Source organism: Anastrepha ludens, chromosome 5, assembly GCF_028408465.1.
Source record: "Anastrepha ludens isolate Willacy chromosome 5, idAnaLude1.1, whole genome shotgun sequence".
In the NCBI taxonomy this organism is placed as follows: Eukaryota; Metazoa; Arthropoda; class Insecta; order Diptera; family Tephritidae; genus Anastrepha; species Anastrepha ludens.
The window spans coordinates 75,144,992-75,160,794 of NC_071501.1; the positions used below are offsets into that span (position 1 = coordinate 75,144,992).

Genomic DNA, 15,803 nt, shown 5'->3' on the forward strand with positions numbered 1-15,803 from the left:
ACGGGATCATCATTTCTTTCTTTCTTTCTTTCATTATTTCTCTCTTTCTTTCTTCCTTCCTTTCTTTCTTTCTTTAATTATTCTTCCCTTTCTTTATTCCCCCTTTCATTTTTTATTATTAAGGCAATAAAACAATAAGTTCTTACTGCCTAGTAACATTATACAATAATTAAATTAATTTATACTTAAAATAAGAAAAAAACATATTTTTATTTCTTTCTATTCATTTCTATTGCATTAAACTCAATTAAAAATCTATAATAAGTTCATTTAAGGTTTTACAAACATCAAAAAAAATTATAACACTCCACGAAGATTTTTTACAATTATATCAAATTTTATCCATTCCAACAATAGAGGGCAATTAATGGTGCTATTAAGAATACCATAATTGAAATGAATTTCATATGACAGATCTAAATTGTAATAGAGATCTAACAAGAGAGTTGTATAAATTTGTTCGAACGATGCAAAAGCCTTAGAATAAATGTAATTTAGATGGGCAGCAAATGTAGAAACTGAATCAAAAATTATACCAATATCTCTAAATTTACCATTGTGAAATAAAGGTATATTGGAGATGCAATATATCGATGAAAGCGAATTTCCTGCCTAGTGTAAAAGCCAATTTTCACGACAACTTTTTTTCAACCTGGGTTTTTGAACTTTAAGGAGACAATTTTCTTTGGTCTTTCGTTCATTGAGCGTGAGCCCAAAGTGCACTTCATGGTAGAAGTACGAAGACGTGAATACCATGAAAGCGAAATCTCAGAAAACTCTCGATTTCGCTGACCGTGCCAGCATGCCTACGCCGTTTTGCCACCAAGCTCGACACCCACCCAGCGTGCAAAGTCATCGTGTAAGTTGGTTCTAAGTTACTGAGTGACATTTATTTGCATTCATTGTTAACTTATTTTTGCTAACACCAATCAGATTGAAGCGTCTGAGCATCCTAGTAATTCTTAAACAAATTTATAAGCAATCTGCATACGTCAAGTAATTGCACTGCATGGCAGACCCTTAAATCATTTATGAAAATTGTAAAAAGCAGATGCTAAGGCATTCCTGATGTTGCAATGTAGGGAAAAAATCTTGTATTGCGCACTACAACATAGACGACTCTAGTTTTCAAATATGATTCGATCCATAATAGTAAGAGTTATGCCCTTGACGTTGAAATTGTTGAAGAGGTTTTAGAGAGATTTAATATTATTTTCAAGGCCTTACAGATAATTTCTATAAAAAAATTTAGCAGGTCCGTTAAACTCTTTCATATAATAAAGATATTTTGTCTCATCATCAAAAGAACCTATCATTTTATAAAATTTGTTCCCGAATTTAAGCCTTTTGTATACCAGGTCAGTTTATAAAACTTAAACATACATTTTTATGATTGCTGATAGTACACACTTTTTGGTTAAATATATCTATGAGAAGACGAATTTTAAGAATTTGTCATTGTTACTCGTAGTTGTATTTTTATAAAAAATCTTACTGTACATATTTTTTTACATCAAACTCAATCCTTCTGGGAGATAAAGCCGCCAGCACACTACTGAGCTTTCCTTTTAAATAATATAAGTTTTCGGATGAGCGGCAGACTTTTGTGTAAATTGTGCAAATTATAAAATAAAGTAAAACCTTAGTTTCAACTTCTTTTTTATTGAAGTGAAAACTTCTTTAGAATCGTTGGGAGTGATTTGAGAAAAAGTGAAACGAAAAAAGCGACACTCTTGGCTACGAATATTACATATACACGTAGCGACGAACTAAATAACTTTTAGGCCAGCGCCGACAGCATGGCGCGATAGCCGAGCGGCTAGCAATGTGAGCTTCCGATCCAAAATCCTTGGTTCGAATCACAAGAAAAAAATTTTTTTATACAGTTATTTTATTTTTTTATTTTATGATATGTTTATGAGGAGCTTTTTTTCATGGCAGAAATACACTCGGTGTTTTGCCATTGCCTGCTGAGGGGTGAGCGCTATTAGAAAAATAGTTTTCCTTAATTTTGGTGGTTTCACCGAGATTCGAACTGACGTTCTCTCTGTGAATTCTGAATAGTAGTCACGCACCAACCCATTCGGCTACGGCGTTTGTTTAATTTTACTGATGCAAAAATGAGGAAAAATATATGAATAAAGTTTGCTTACTGTTTACACATTTTCCAAAGGTGACGGAGAACCAAAAAAAAAAGTCGATTTTCAAACAAATACGAGTGCATATGTGTAATTGTGTTAGAGTTTCGGTCACGCCCCAGCAAAACCTGCGTGCATATGTGTTTGTAACATTCAAAAAAATGTAATTGTGTTAGAGTTTCGGTCACGCAGGTTTTGCTGGGGACGCTCATAATAGCAACCGCGTGTGTATTTTTATATTCGTAAATATTTTCATTTTTAAATATTTACCGCAATTATGCCGAAAAATAATGCAGAAAAGTGTCGTGAATATCGACAGAAAAAAAAATCAATAAATAGCATCACGGAATTCATTCACGAAAATTTAATAAAGTATACACCAGAAGTATCGCGGATACTTAGAAAAGATTACAATAAAGTTCCAATGATTTTAAGTGGCGATTTCAACGTAAATTTTGCATTGGACACAGCGGTTCCTTTAATTGACGTTCTCAATACAACATTCAATTTAAAAATGTGTAACAATCGCTCTGAATCGACAACACGATCAAAAACAACCATTGACGCGGTATTTCAAAGATATGTTGACAACATCGAAACCAAAGCATTTGTATCATATTTTAGCTATCATAAGCCACTCGTATCATTTGTTGAAATTGAAAACATTGAGGATGAATAATAATAAAATGAAGAAAATAAAATATGAACTTTATAGCAATATTATAATGAACCTATAATTATCTTGCTCCTAATGCTGCTTTCGTCTTATTCTCTCTCAGTTTGTTTTACGGAAGGTTTCACTTCTATCGCGTCTAACCGTTAGACTGGTGTTTTTTTTTTAGTCAACAACGATATTCACATAATAATAATAATCAAGGAGCAAAAACAAACAGAAGAGCTGCCAAAGTGAATTACAAATGCTCAGTAGAAACAGGGTAATTCGTGAATTACTTAGATAGCGAATTGCATGCCTGGAGAACATAGCAATACAATTTTTTTCTTCTTATAAAATTTTGCCTCCACTAGTTGAGCCCGAAATCCGCCAACGGATTACAGCTTTAACTTAAATATTATACCTTAGGCAACCGGCGTAAGCTAATGGCTTGGTGCGTGACTATCATTCGGTAATGCCCAGGCTCAAAACCGCAGACATAAAACATCAAATGATAGAAAAAGTTTTTTCTAATAGCGTTTGCCTCTCGGCAGGAAAAGACAAATCTCCGAAAGTATTTCTGCCATCATAAAAAACCTTTTTCCGTTCGAAGTCCGCATAAAACTGTCCCTCCACTGTCCCTCCCCTCGGCCTAACACCAAATAGAACGTGTAAACGCTTTTTTGGATAGCTAAAAATACAGAATTGTTTTTTAAATAATTTTCAGAATAAGAATAACAAGATTTTTTTTAATGAAGGGAGGAAGTAAGCGCTTGGTGAAAAATCATAAATTCAAACTATTTAACTGTCAGGGCTTGGTTCAAATTTTATTGATGTTTTTTATTAATAGGCATACCATTTAATTAAAAACAGAAAACCAATCGGGCATCAAATCTAACATTTAAAAAAAGTGGGCGTATAAGCAAAAAAAAAATATTTTGTTTTTATAATTAAATAAACTTCAGAATCGAATATCTCTAAACAAAATATTATTTTGGGGGAAATCAGTTTTAAGCCATTTGGAAATATTGTATATCTTTTCCCCCAAACGAATGTTATATCAGGAATTACCTAAATTGTAATATCCTCAACTATCTGGGACTACCTTCTCGGTAATTAACAATGTTTATCACCAAATATTTATTTTACTTTTAATTAAATTTTACTTAAAACTTTCTTAGTACAATAATTACAAAAATTTCCCTCATAGGAAGTCATCCACTACCGCAGCAATATCAACTGAATTTCACTTTGCCAAACGGTCCAATTGCGCATATCCAATACCCAATGGTGTCTCCTCTGGATTAACGATAATGACGTCAGCTTTCGGCTCGAACGGTGGGAAACGTGTGAAATCAAACGGAAAATGCCTATAATTTGGCAAACTTATGGATATGCTGCAAATCTCGGGCATCGCATCAAGTACAGCCCGTTCAGCGCTATAAGCTGTATATTGGACACTCGTGGTGATCACACCCTCTTTGGGATCACCACCGAAAGAACGCAATATCAAGTCACGCACCTTTAGCCAATGCGTCGCAAAATCAATACCATCCACTTTTGCATACTGCCAACGGGCATTTACATCGGTACATAAAATTCGATCGTGCATATCGCCCTCAGAGAAGAAATCACCTTTCACATAGCCAGTGAATGGCGCACGAGCCGTCTTAACAATGCGCAAGCCATGAAAAGTGCCAATCAACAATGGTGGAGCATCTATAATATTATATAAATATAATATATACAAGTACATACATACGTATATATGTACATATATTAGTATTTATCTAAGATATTTGCGGAGTTTTCTTTGCATACGTACCTCTTCTCCTCACAACCTCGCAACCATGCGTGCCATTCGTATTTCGCATGAACGCATGATTATGTCGCTGGTCCTTATAGTAGCCCTGCCGCTCTTGTTCACCAAAACGATCCCATGCCATCTCCTCAACAAGCACATTCGATTCGGCGACTAGATCGTATTTCTCTACAAAATGTGCCGTAAGCGTCAGCGCAAATTCCTCAGGTGTATGTAGGCCATGCCTTTGTGCATGCACATAGATGGTATTCTCTTGCACATCACTGCCGATGATATCGGAATTGTCGGCTAACGGAAGAATAAATAAAAATATAAAAAAAAAAAAAATTATTTGTTTCAATGGTGTACCCCAAGTACCTTCGTAGTACTCCTTATGTGTACGCAGACGCATATGCGAATTTACTTTATATTCGGTGACATAATGCAAGGGTCCATCTTTCTTCAGTTGAAACACTCGCACTCCCTGTTTACCGTAACTATAATCGCCAAGTAGATAATTGGGTGCTGCAGGATCGGGTATAGTTGTAGCTTTGCTGGGATCAGCGTTGTGTAATTTGCGTGTGAACATCTCACGGATGATTAACTAAGTAGTTAAAAGCTGCCTTTGCGAGAATGCCCGTGATAGCACTGCATAGTGCTTTTATACTCGTAGCTTAGTTTTTCTCTGTACAAGCAGACTTTTTGATAATCTGATTATCTTATCTAGTTGTTATATAGTATTAAATGTGTATAATATTCATATGTATGTATGACAGTGAACGAATTTGCATCAGCGTCAAGTAGCTTATTTAAGATCACTAATTAATCGCATGTTCATATCCAACAAATGTGGATTAGCCCAAATATGTCGCAGTGCCTCTGTTTCCATTTTCAATCTCAAATTCTAGTTTTGTATGGCTTCAAATAGTTTCTCAATAGAGACCATTTCAGTTCCAATACTCAGAATATTACTCTAAGCTAGCAACTGATAAATACCTTGCGCTTACGGCTTACGTTCAATAAACCACTGCAGTGTACTGACGAGAGCCTATGCAGTTTATCTGAGAATTTCGGCAATGTGTGTGCTTAGATAAGCGTTGTCAGGGGCTGTTCCGATGAATTACCAATACCACCTTGATCAAAAAGTTCCCGGGATATATTCAGAAAATTAAAAATATAACTTTATTCCTCAAAAGGAATTGTACTCCCCATCAACTGCAACGCTCTTATGCCAGCTCTCGATCCAGCTCCCGAAACCTTCCTGGAAGTGTATTTTCGGTATGGCCATCATTCCATTACTTCCTTTCGACTGATAAAACGTTTTCCCCCTATTATTATTATTATTTTTTGCATCATGAGCATCGCTTTCTTTTTTGACTGAAAACGATGTAATTTTTTTAGTCTTGGTTTATTCCAAACTCTCTCGCCTGATGTCTGGATTGCGTGTCGTACTCATAAGCCCACGTCCCGTCTCCAGTAATGATGCATCTGATGAATGTTGGGTTGGATTCAACCTTGGAAATCATCTCTTCTGGAGCGTTCATGCCATTCGCAAACTGTTGTTTTCTTTAGAGAATCATTACAAAACAGTTTCCCAACTGGTAATTTGTAAGGTTGTCGCACATTGAATCCGTTTTTAAAGTGAAATTTAATACACATTTGTTGCTGCAAATTCAAATCCATTTTTAAAAGACGGCGTGACTTTTATAAATATGAAGCAGTGGCAATACAATTTTGGGAGGAATGTTAATCATAAACGTTTGAAACTAACAAAAACAAAGAACACACATCAGTTTTCTTAGAGCGTTACCTGGTGGTTGTTTCGGAAAATTTTTGTCAAGGCTCCTTTAGTTCGTTCGTTCGGCGTCATTAATATCTATCGGCGATACTATTTTCTCGCTACATCAAAGAGCGGTTGATTGATTAATCGAGTATAGCAGAAGAATAAACTGGGCAGAGTTCAAGATGCATAACCGCTTAGGGAAATGGAAGCGAATTTTGGAAAACTTTATCCCATTCTATTGTGGTAAAAAATGTATTCATAGAGGCATACCTCCGAAGTTTAACTACGAACTAAAGGACCATCAGACAGACCTACAGGCTTTGCGTTCTTAATTTATTACTTCTATACAAGTTGATTGATTGATGGCGTTTTTAAAGCCATTGCAATCATAAATACGGTCTTGCCATCGGCTAAAATAGGGAAACTCATCGAAAAGCTATTATAATATTCTTCTCTCAAAAACTTTTAATTTACACAAAAGGGCCTACGAACTTTCATTTGGTATTACACGGGGCCCTGCTGTCGGTAAGCTAATAAATCGTAGAGAAAAAAACAGCACAGGAAATTTCATCTTTTTTCAGGTTTTTAGAAACCGCTGGAGTTGCCATGCGCTCGGACTATAGAAAAACAAAAATCATAACATAGTTATTCCTAATATTTACAATCAGGCGTTCGATAACACAAAAAAATACGCATAACTCAAAAACTGGGAGAGCAAAGTGATATGATAGTTCGATGCATTTTGTGTTGGAGAAATTTTAGCCAACAAAAATTACACTGCCCTGCAAATTTCAATTTTTCTGATGCGAATAAGATGTGACCTAGTGTTCCCGAAGGGAATTTTCGCGCTGAGCACGAATCCGAGTTCAAAAATGTTCCATCACGTCAGGTTTTCAAAAAAAAGGGGGTTGAAACCCCTAAAAATAGCGTATTTGGCCATTTTTCAAAAATTGTGGAGCAGAACCCTGACGTGCTACGATCTTCGTTATCGTCAGTAATTGAAGGTTGAACTTTGCTTTTTGAAATAAGCCCAAACCCAAATTGTTCGCATGCACCCTTAGAGTAGGGGGTGTACTTATGTCTATGGGGGTAGGGAAAAAAATGAACATAGGAACTTATCTACACCCAAGATAAGATATAATGAAAAGTGCAGTGTTCCTAAGGTATTTAGTGTCGCTGATTACAAATCTGAAGTCAAACATTCCATTTAAAAAGAAATAAAAAAAATCTTGGGTGTAGATAAGTTCCTATGTTCATTTTTTTCCCTACCCCCGTAAACATAAGTACACCCCCTACTCTAAGGGTGCATGCGAACAATTTGGGTTTGGGCTTATTTCAAAGAGCAAAGTTCAACCTTCAATTACTGACAATAACGAAGATCGTAGCACGTCAGGGTTCTGCTCCACAATTTTTGAAAAATGGCCAAATACGCTATTTTTAGGGGTTTCAACCCCCTTTTTCTCGAAAACCTGACGTGATGGAAAATTTTTAAACTCGGATTCGGGATCACTAGGTCCCATCTTATTCGCAAAACCGATGCAGGGCAGTGTTATCCATCACGAAAACTTTCCATCTGAATATACTTTTTTATAAACAAACAAATCTATTTTTGTGGAGTGTTTTAGCCTGCTGTTTGACTTGCGTAGGTTTGCAATTTACGAGAGAAAATGAAAAATTTAACAACAAAAACTTGGGTATATAAAGTACATATATTTATGACAATTTTTGTTGCGAGAAAATTAAAAATTTAACAATAAAAACTTGAGTATATAAAGTACATATTTGGCAATTTTTATTGGACAACACAAAAATTTGTATACAAACTCAGCTGATTTGTCGTCTGCTACCGGTTTTTGCAAGTGATGATAAATTTCACATTCGTTAACTTTTTCGTTTTTTATTCTATTTCGGAGAGAATTTTCACTTACGCGAACACAACTATTATATTATAGTTTGCACATTTTTTCGCGTATTTAATTTTTAAATTATACTATTTTTAGCAATTTTTTTAAAGTTACCTGCAAACTAAAAAGCAAACAATCTCCTGAGTTTTAGGCACTCAGAAGCTACAATAAGTACGCCCACGTGGCTTTTGGAAAGAGGCCACATTCTCTTCACAGAACTCATATGCACGATATTTATTCGGCCGTTTCATGTGGACTTTCAATTTGTAGACAATTTACCGTTAAGCAACAAAGGCTTATTACAGTGATCTTACTAAAATACCTTTTCGGTATCACCAGCTTATAGCCATTTACAAGTACATTTATTAATATGTATGTCTATGAGTGCATCTCAACGTTTCGTATTTTTCGAAGAAATGGGCGATTTACGTGTTGGACTTCGTCTCTTTGGTGCTGGACTCTTTGCGGGCTTTCCCACTTGATTTGTTGATTTTGGCATGGCATTTGATACTTTCAATATTGAATGTAGAGCAGGTGGCTTAGCAGGCACCATAGGCAACTTTCGTGAATACATAGGATTAAACTTTTGCGGCCTGGAAACCATTTTGGGTTTTAGTACGACTTGATTGTATCCGATTGGTTTGGTTGTTAATTTTTTTAGAGAGACATCCAATTTGTTTCGTAGATCGCTTAAATGTTCTCTCATCGCTTGTATCTCCATTTCGATTGATTGTCGATCGCGTTGTAAACGCTGGTGTTGTATAAGCATATCTTCTAAAATGCGTTTCTGCTCCCTTACCTCAAGTATTCGCCTCTGACTGACTAGATCGTCATAGTCACTAGGTTTTAGTATACTACGGCGCATGCGTTGTTGTTGTTTATTAGCACGTGCTGCTTTAATTTGTGGTATGGAAGTTTCGTTTAGTGGGAATCTTAACTTTTTAATGTTGCTTTTTGCATCGTTTTTAGTTTCAACCACAGGGAGATTTTCTGTCGAGGACTCTGCCACGGTTTCTTTCACTAACTTTGGTTTCTCCTCTGCGATTTTGGGTTGTTCTGTTCTTAAATATATATGTATGTGCAAAATAAGAAAGAGGGTCCCAAATATTATTCACCTTATTACTTACGTACTTCTTAAGTTGTTATGCACAGCCGCAACAATATCAGTGACGGAAGTGCTCATCGCCATGTGCGTGGGTTGTTTATGCTCAAGAGCTTTACGTTTATCCGATATAACAAGAGGACTAAAGTATCGATTAACGGGTAGCGAAACTCCATTTAACTGCCGGCCGACCATGTTTGGCAAGTTCAAACGATTCAAATTAAAATCGGTTGTCATTTTAACTATTTTGATTTGTAATTTTGAAATGAGGGCTTATTTTTTTTTTTTTTTATTAAGTGGACCAAAAAATGAATTTTTATTTAAAATTTAGAAATTTTAATGAAAGATAGAGAATACCAAGGAAGTTAATTTGATTTTTTTTTTTAATAATATTTGAAAATTAAGTCAATGTACATAGATCTTTGGCATGATTCAATAATAGAAAGTTGTGAAAGGTTTGGCAACTGATTTCGGATGATGTTACGGCACATGATTCAATTATACAAGGTTAAGTAAAGTTTGACAACTGATTTCGAATGCTACTTAATCCATTGATGCAATTTGGAAGCAAGGGAAAAAAGGGCATACGTTTATCCCCTTTCTGAAAATGTATTGTAGTAAAAAATTGGAAAAGGTCGTTGTAAACCATAGAATAATTTTATGTTATTTTATAAGTGGTACTTAATTATTTATATTTTTAACTTAACTATTTCCATGGATTTGTGTCATATATATATGTATTTTGACCATGCATCGGATTGGAATCTATATGTGCCACTTGTAAACGTACACTGAAGTAATAAATAAAACAACTTGAGAATAGTGGAAACTCTTAACAATTATCTTATTGAATGCTCATTGTTCTCTTCTTTTGTTTATTGCACCGGTTAAGATTCTTTATTCGAAAGTGCATCCGGCATTTAAAAAAAAAATCGTTTAACATCATAGCGTAAACTCACGTTTGTACTTAATGTTAACAATTTTTGTAAAAATGATATCCCACCGTAAAGCTCCCTGCCGTTGAACTGGTTAAACGCTGATTCCAACATTTTAATTTTGTCCAAGAACTCGGTGCTTGGTTTAACTAATCCGCCCTTAGATAAAGTGTCAACCCAAGTAAATGTACGCTCATTGCAGGAACAATCGGTCAACTTTAATTTGCGTATTATGTAACTGGCAATATATTCAATGGCATCTTCGTGTAAGCTATCAAAGTCAGCGTCCTCATTTAATGAATCGTTGGCGAAGAGAGAGTCGTCTGAAACTATCTCATCTTCTGTTAGCAAACTTTGTAAAGTTTCTAAAGAAGTATCATTGAGACGGAGCAAGTTAGTTTCGTCGGCCTCAGCATTGCCACGATCAACTAATATTGAAGTATTTCGTGCTGTTAATAGAAAGCGTTAAGTTATTCAGAAATGAGTAAAATATGCATTCATTCACCTAATAAATATCTTCGTAATCTATATTTAAATTCCATAGGACTAGGATTGTCATACAACCCGCCTTTGGCACGCATCGCCCCGAAAAAATGCTCCAGTATATCCTTATTTAATCGATAAGTCAGAATGTACTGAAAGCAGTACTTTTCCTGAACATAACGATATAAGTCCCTGAGGGACTTGTTGCTTAGTTTTCACAGTTTCCACAGAACTTTCAATAGAATTGAAAGATGCGAAAGTGTAAGCAAAATGGAATAGGCAAAACAGTATTGCCTGCTAACTTTTTCAGCAAAAGTTTTAATTTCTACGCTTTTGAGTACTTTTTCTTTAGAATTTGCTCTGAAATAAAAAGTAGCTTTTCCAAGAGGACAACACGGATTTATTAAGTAGCTTCAAGATGGCTAACACAGGGTGAAAACTAGGCTACTTACATCACCTTTAATTATTGCTTCATGGTTACGGCATTGATCCAATTTGGAAGTAAGGGAAAATAGTAAAAAATGTAAAAAAGTTCGAGGTAAACCCTAAAATAATGTTACGTTATTTTATGAATGGTTATTTTTCTAAATTAATCATTACCGTGATTGGCGGCCGCAACTTCCAAACAAGAAGTTAATACGAAGCTCCAGGCGGGGAACGTGGTCTTCTTTTCGTTATGCTCTAAAACAATAATTAGGCCTTACATTACTTATGCTTCTGAAACCTAGTAGCGACAGAGCGAAAAATTTTACGCCGCATCCATTGACCGGTGCGGAAAGATCACGCCAATTATCGCCTACGTTACAACGACGAAAGCCTAGCTGAGCTACATAAATTACTTCCAAATCAACGACTACATCAAGCTTCACCGTCTTACGTGGGCAGCACATGTTCTGAGGATGGGCCCAAACGAAATTGCAAAAAAGGTCCACAATAGTGAGCTATATATGCCTAATAAAAGGGGTCGGCCAAGGAAAATGGGAAAGCTGGATTAACACAATTAATGACAACGCCAGGATTTTTGGACTGAAAAACTGTGGGACGTCTGCAAAAAACCGAGATTCTTGGACGAAGTTATTGAAAGAGGCCAAGTTTCAATCGGTACTGTCACACCAAAAATGATGGTGTATCAAAATAGGTATGTCTCCACGTGAGAGCTTCAAATCAAATATACCACTCATTGAAACAAGCACTACCTCTTAGTTTTGACTTATGGAAGAGGTTTGAATACCAATCTAACTATATGAACAAACAAACCTTTCAATGGTTTCACTGGTCTACAGAGACAATTAATAAATTCAATTTGGTACGCCAATTGTTTGGACTGATCCGACGGTATCATGCCGGGTAGTTTTTTTTTTTGTCTTACGCAATTAATGGGGTTTTCTGAAAAATCGAAAGGAGGTACTATGTACCATATGCACTCAAAAATAAAACCACAGCTACACTCCAACAATTCACCTATTCCTGAGTGCGCAGTTCAATATTTAAGCAATAAAGGGAGGAGCTGTAGTTCGGCAGCCAGTGACAAATGTGCGGGTTAGAATTTTGTGCATCGAAGCCACTTTCACACTAGGCTCAGTGACTTTCTCACACAATTTTTGTTCATTCTATGTTAGGTTGAAATATGCCACCTTCATCTAGTGATCTTATTTCCAATTTTCTATTGATAGGGTCGAATGTTTTCAAAAAGTTTTTCTAAAATTTTCACTACGTTCTTTGAAATTTTCCAAATCTGTCCCTTCTTATAATTCGCTCCTGCTTTTAATCAACATTAAGTCTCTTGAATCAAGAAGGTCGATTATTTCTCCCGCCGTCCTTTGATATTATAATCATTAAAAGTGCTGGAAGGCATTCATTTTCTTGTTGCTTTGAGGGTCCTGCGCAAGTTCTACCACTGCTAGCCAGGCAAGTGTTAGACTAATTATGAAAGAAATGCACCCTTGGCTTGTACTCTTCGTGAATTTAGCTAGATTTCTTAATGTCTAAAGATGAGTTTCTTTCTCTCTTTGTTTTATTCTGTATTTTAAGGAATTATTATTTTTCGTTTTCTTAATAACTTTCCTTTAACTGTATCTTAATTTATAATTGACAATTTTAAGTAATCTGTAAGAAATGGACTTTAAATACAGAGAGTTTCTAATTTACCCTTTAGCAGCATTATTGAGTTCTAGATTACAGCATTAGAATCTGTGCGAACTGGATATGAAGGTAATACTGTATCGAAAAAGGCATAAAAGCGTTGTTGGACTGCTATTATAAAATAAGATATGATAAAAGCGAATGATGCGATTGTAATTTTTGTTGTTTATACCGGTTTAAACAGAAAAATGGAAAGAAAGTAAATGATTGGCTAATAGATGAAGAAAAAATTATAAAAATTTGTTGCGAATGGACGTGGAGACATAAACTACCTTCTCGAATTGGGAACGCCTGCAATTGTTAAAAAGAAATTCAGATGCGATTACGCCAAATGAGAGGTTTTTCGTTACATTAACATTCCTTGCCTCAAGACAAATATACGAGGACTTCAAATTTGCTCACAAAATAGCTCACCCCAATACCTCGGCTTAATAGTAGTAGAAACATGTTCAGAAATTATTGCGGCACTCATTTTTTATTTCCCACAATGCTACCTCGTTATTTGAGCACTTAATTCACCGCAATATTAATTTCTGGTTAGGGCTGATTTTTTCCCGCAATGTGAACACTTCAAGCATCAACTCAAAATGAGATAGTTGTTTTTGTTTTTAATGTAATGTTCGCGCACCACACCACAAGCGATGGACATGTACGCGAGCCGCTCACTGAAAATATATATATATTTTTTTTTTTTGGCGAACATTCTCACCAACAGGGCTCACTTTAGTGGTGAATATCTATGTCACGGAAGGAGTACATTAGTAGGGTACCAAGGCGCATTCATTCATAAAGGTGGTCGCACTAGACCAACAACAATGTTTTGTACATTTGATTGTCAAAGAAAAGTATTGGAAAAGTAGAAAACAAGGAATGAATTCGCCTTGTTTCACTCTGGGCTGACAGCCACATGACACGGCGAAAGAAAAAAAAAATCAGCTGATTTACCGATACCACCTTTAATAGATTCGACTTGTAAGGTGCATTTCAGAAAAGTTCACCCTATTACGACTGGCAAAAGAAGCAAGGAAATTACAGTAATTTATATTCAATACAAAATATTTAAAAAAAAAAAATACCAGTCTAACGGTTAGACGCGATAGAAGTGAAACCTTCCGTTAATCAAACTGAGAGAGAATGAGACGAAAGCAGCATTAGGAGCGGGATAATTATAGGTGCATTATAATATTGCTATAAAGTTCATATTTTATTTTCTTCATTTTATTGTTATTCATCCTCAATGTTTTCAATTTCAACAAATGATACGAGTGGCTTATGATAGCTAAAATATGATACAAATGCTTTGGTTTCGATGTTGTCAACATATCTTTGAAATACCGCGTCAATTGTTGTTTTTGATCGTGTTGTCGATTCAGTGCGATTGTTACACATTTTTAAATTGAATGTTGTATTGAGAAAGTCAATTAAAGGAACCGCTTGGCCAATACAAAATTTACGTTAAAATCGCCACTTAAAATCATTGGAACTTTATCGTAATCTTTTCTAAGTATCCGCGATACTTCTGGTGTATACTTTATTAAATTTTCGAGAATGAATTCCGTGATGCTATTTATTGATTTTTTTTTTCTGTCGAAATTCACGACACTTTTCTGCATTATTTTTCGGCATAATTGCGGTAAATATTTAAAAATGAAAATATTTACGAATATAAAAATACGGACGCAATACAGCACACGCGGTTGCTATTATGAGCGTCGTAACGCCCATATGCTAATTTTCTCGACAATTCGAAAATAGTCAATATTGGAATATTTCGCGTAGAACTATTTGCCAATATTCAATTTTTGTCAAGTCGGGTGCCCGCGGCTCCGTAAATATGTTTGCACCCATATATGTATGTAAATATATGTTTCTAAATGCTCGACAACCGCAGCTGCCTGTTCAAGGTTACTGTACATTAGGCCGGGTCGATTTGTGGGAAGGCAAAAAAATCGCCCATTGCTCTGTGAAAATCATATTCTAGGGATCAGAATAAGAAATTTTGCCGAAAGAACCATACCTCTAAAACGATTTCTGATGTCCCCCAATATGGGTCGAACTTTTTAGTTTCTTTTCTATAACTCACATTCATTCATTTACATATGTTCTGACTAAATAAATTTCTTAAGAGAAAAAATAGATAATATTATAAATAAATAAATAAAAATAAAGAAAAAACATAGCCATTTAGCTGATTTTTTCATGTAAAGGCCAAAAATGGTGATATTTTGAAATTGGGGGACATCAGAATTCGTTTTAGAGGTATGGTTCCTTCGGCAAAGTTTCTTATTTTGATCCCTAGAATACGATTTTCATAGAGCAATGAGCGATTTTTAAATCGACCCGCCCTACTGTACATGCAATGCTGTGCCTATGAATGCGCGCTGGATTTCTTGAGAAATTTTACCGTATGTTTTGCTGTGGCGAGGCACATATGTACATACACACAACATATATACATATACCCGCATATATACATATGTACATATATAAATTCACAAATTTAAATTTGCTTATGCCATCCTTCTGTGTGCCTGGTATTGAAGCATTTTCTATACATACATATATATACGTATATCTTTTTTCTTCTTCTTTTTGGTGTCGCTTTTTCGTTTCATCGAGTCTCAAATCACTTCCAAAGATTCTAAAGAAGTTTTCACTTCAAAAATTTCAGGAAACACTGTTGATTCTGTTCGGTTGGCTTTTGTCATTCGCTTGGCAACACAGTCTTTTGTACGTAGTTAGTAGCACTGACATGAACAGGAAGTATATATGCAGTCATGCATGTATCAAACAGTAAACGTTCTATAGTATATAATCACATATAATTATTTTAACGATTGAGTCCAAGATGAGGTTAATTTTG

The 15,803-nt window shown here is 35.3% G+C and overlaps 2 protein-coding genes across 3 annotated transcripts; both read right to left on the reverse strand.

The window, feature by feature from the left end:
• Window positions 1-3,741: 3,741 nt before the first annotated feature.
• LOC128864378 (uricase-like) lies at window positions 3,742-5,563 on the reverse strand. The gene is made up of 3 exons (XM_054104010.1): window positions 4,970-5,563; window positions 4,616-4,900; window positions 3,742-4,509 (listed from the first exon to the last, which is right to left on the reverse strand). The coding sequence occupies exons 1-3, from the start codon at window positions 5,178-5,180 to the stop codon at window positions 4,037-4,039; spliced, it is 969 nt and encodes a 322-aa protein (XP_053959985.1). The 5' UTR covers window positions 5,181-5,563; the 3' UTR covers window positions 3,742-4,036.
• Window positions 5,564-8,049: 2,486 nt separating this feature from the next.
• On the reverse strand, window positions 8,050-13,592 carry LOC128863138 (uncharacterized). 2 transcript variants are annotated; one of them, XM_054102110.1, is made up of 4 exons: window positions 13,355-13,592; window positions 11,399-11,479; window positions 9,406-9,844; window positions 8,050-9,339 (listed from the first exon to the last, which is right to left on the reverse strand). In XM_054102110.1, the coding sequence occupies exons 3-4, from the start codon at window positions 9,615-9,617 to the stop codon at window positions 8,670-8,672; spliced, it is 882 nt and encodes a 293-aa protein (XP_053958085.1). In that variant the 5' UTR covers window positions 9,618-9,844; window positions 11,399-11,479; window positions 13,355-13,592; the 3' UTR covers window positions 8,050-8,669. The 2 variants fall into 2 exon arrangements, with proteins under 2 accessions (XP_053958085.1, XP_053958086.1); XM_054102111.1 differs by having other exon boundaries at window positions 8,051-9,334; window positions 9,410-9,844.
• Window positions 13,593-15,803: the final 2,211 nt, after the last annotated feature.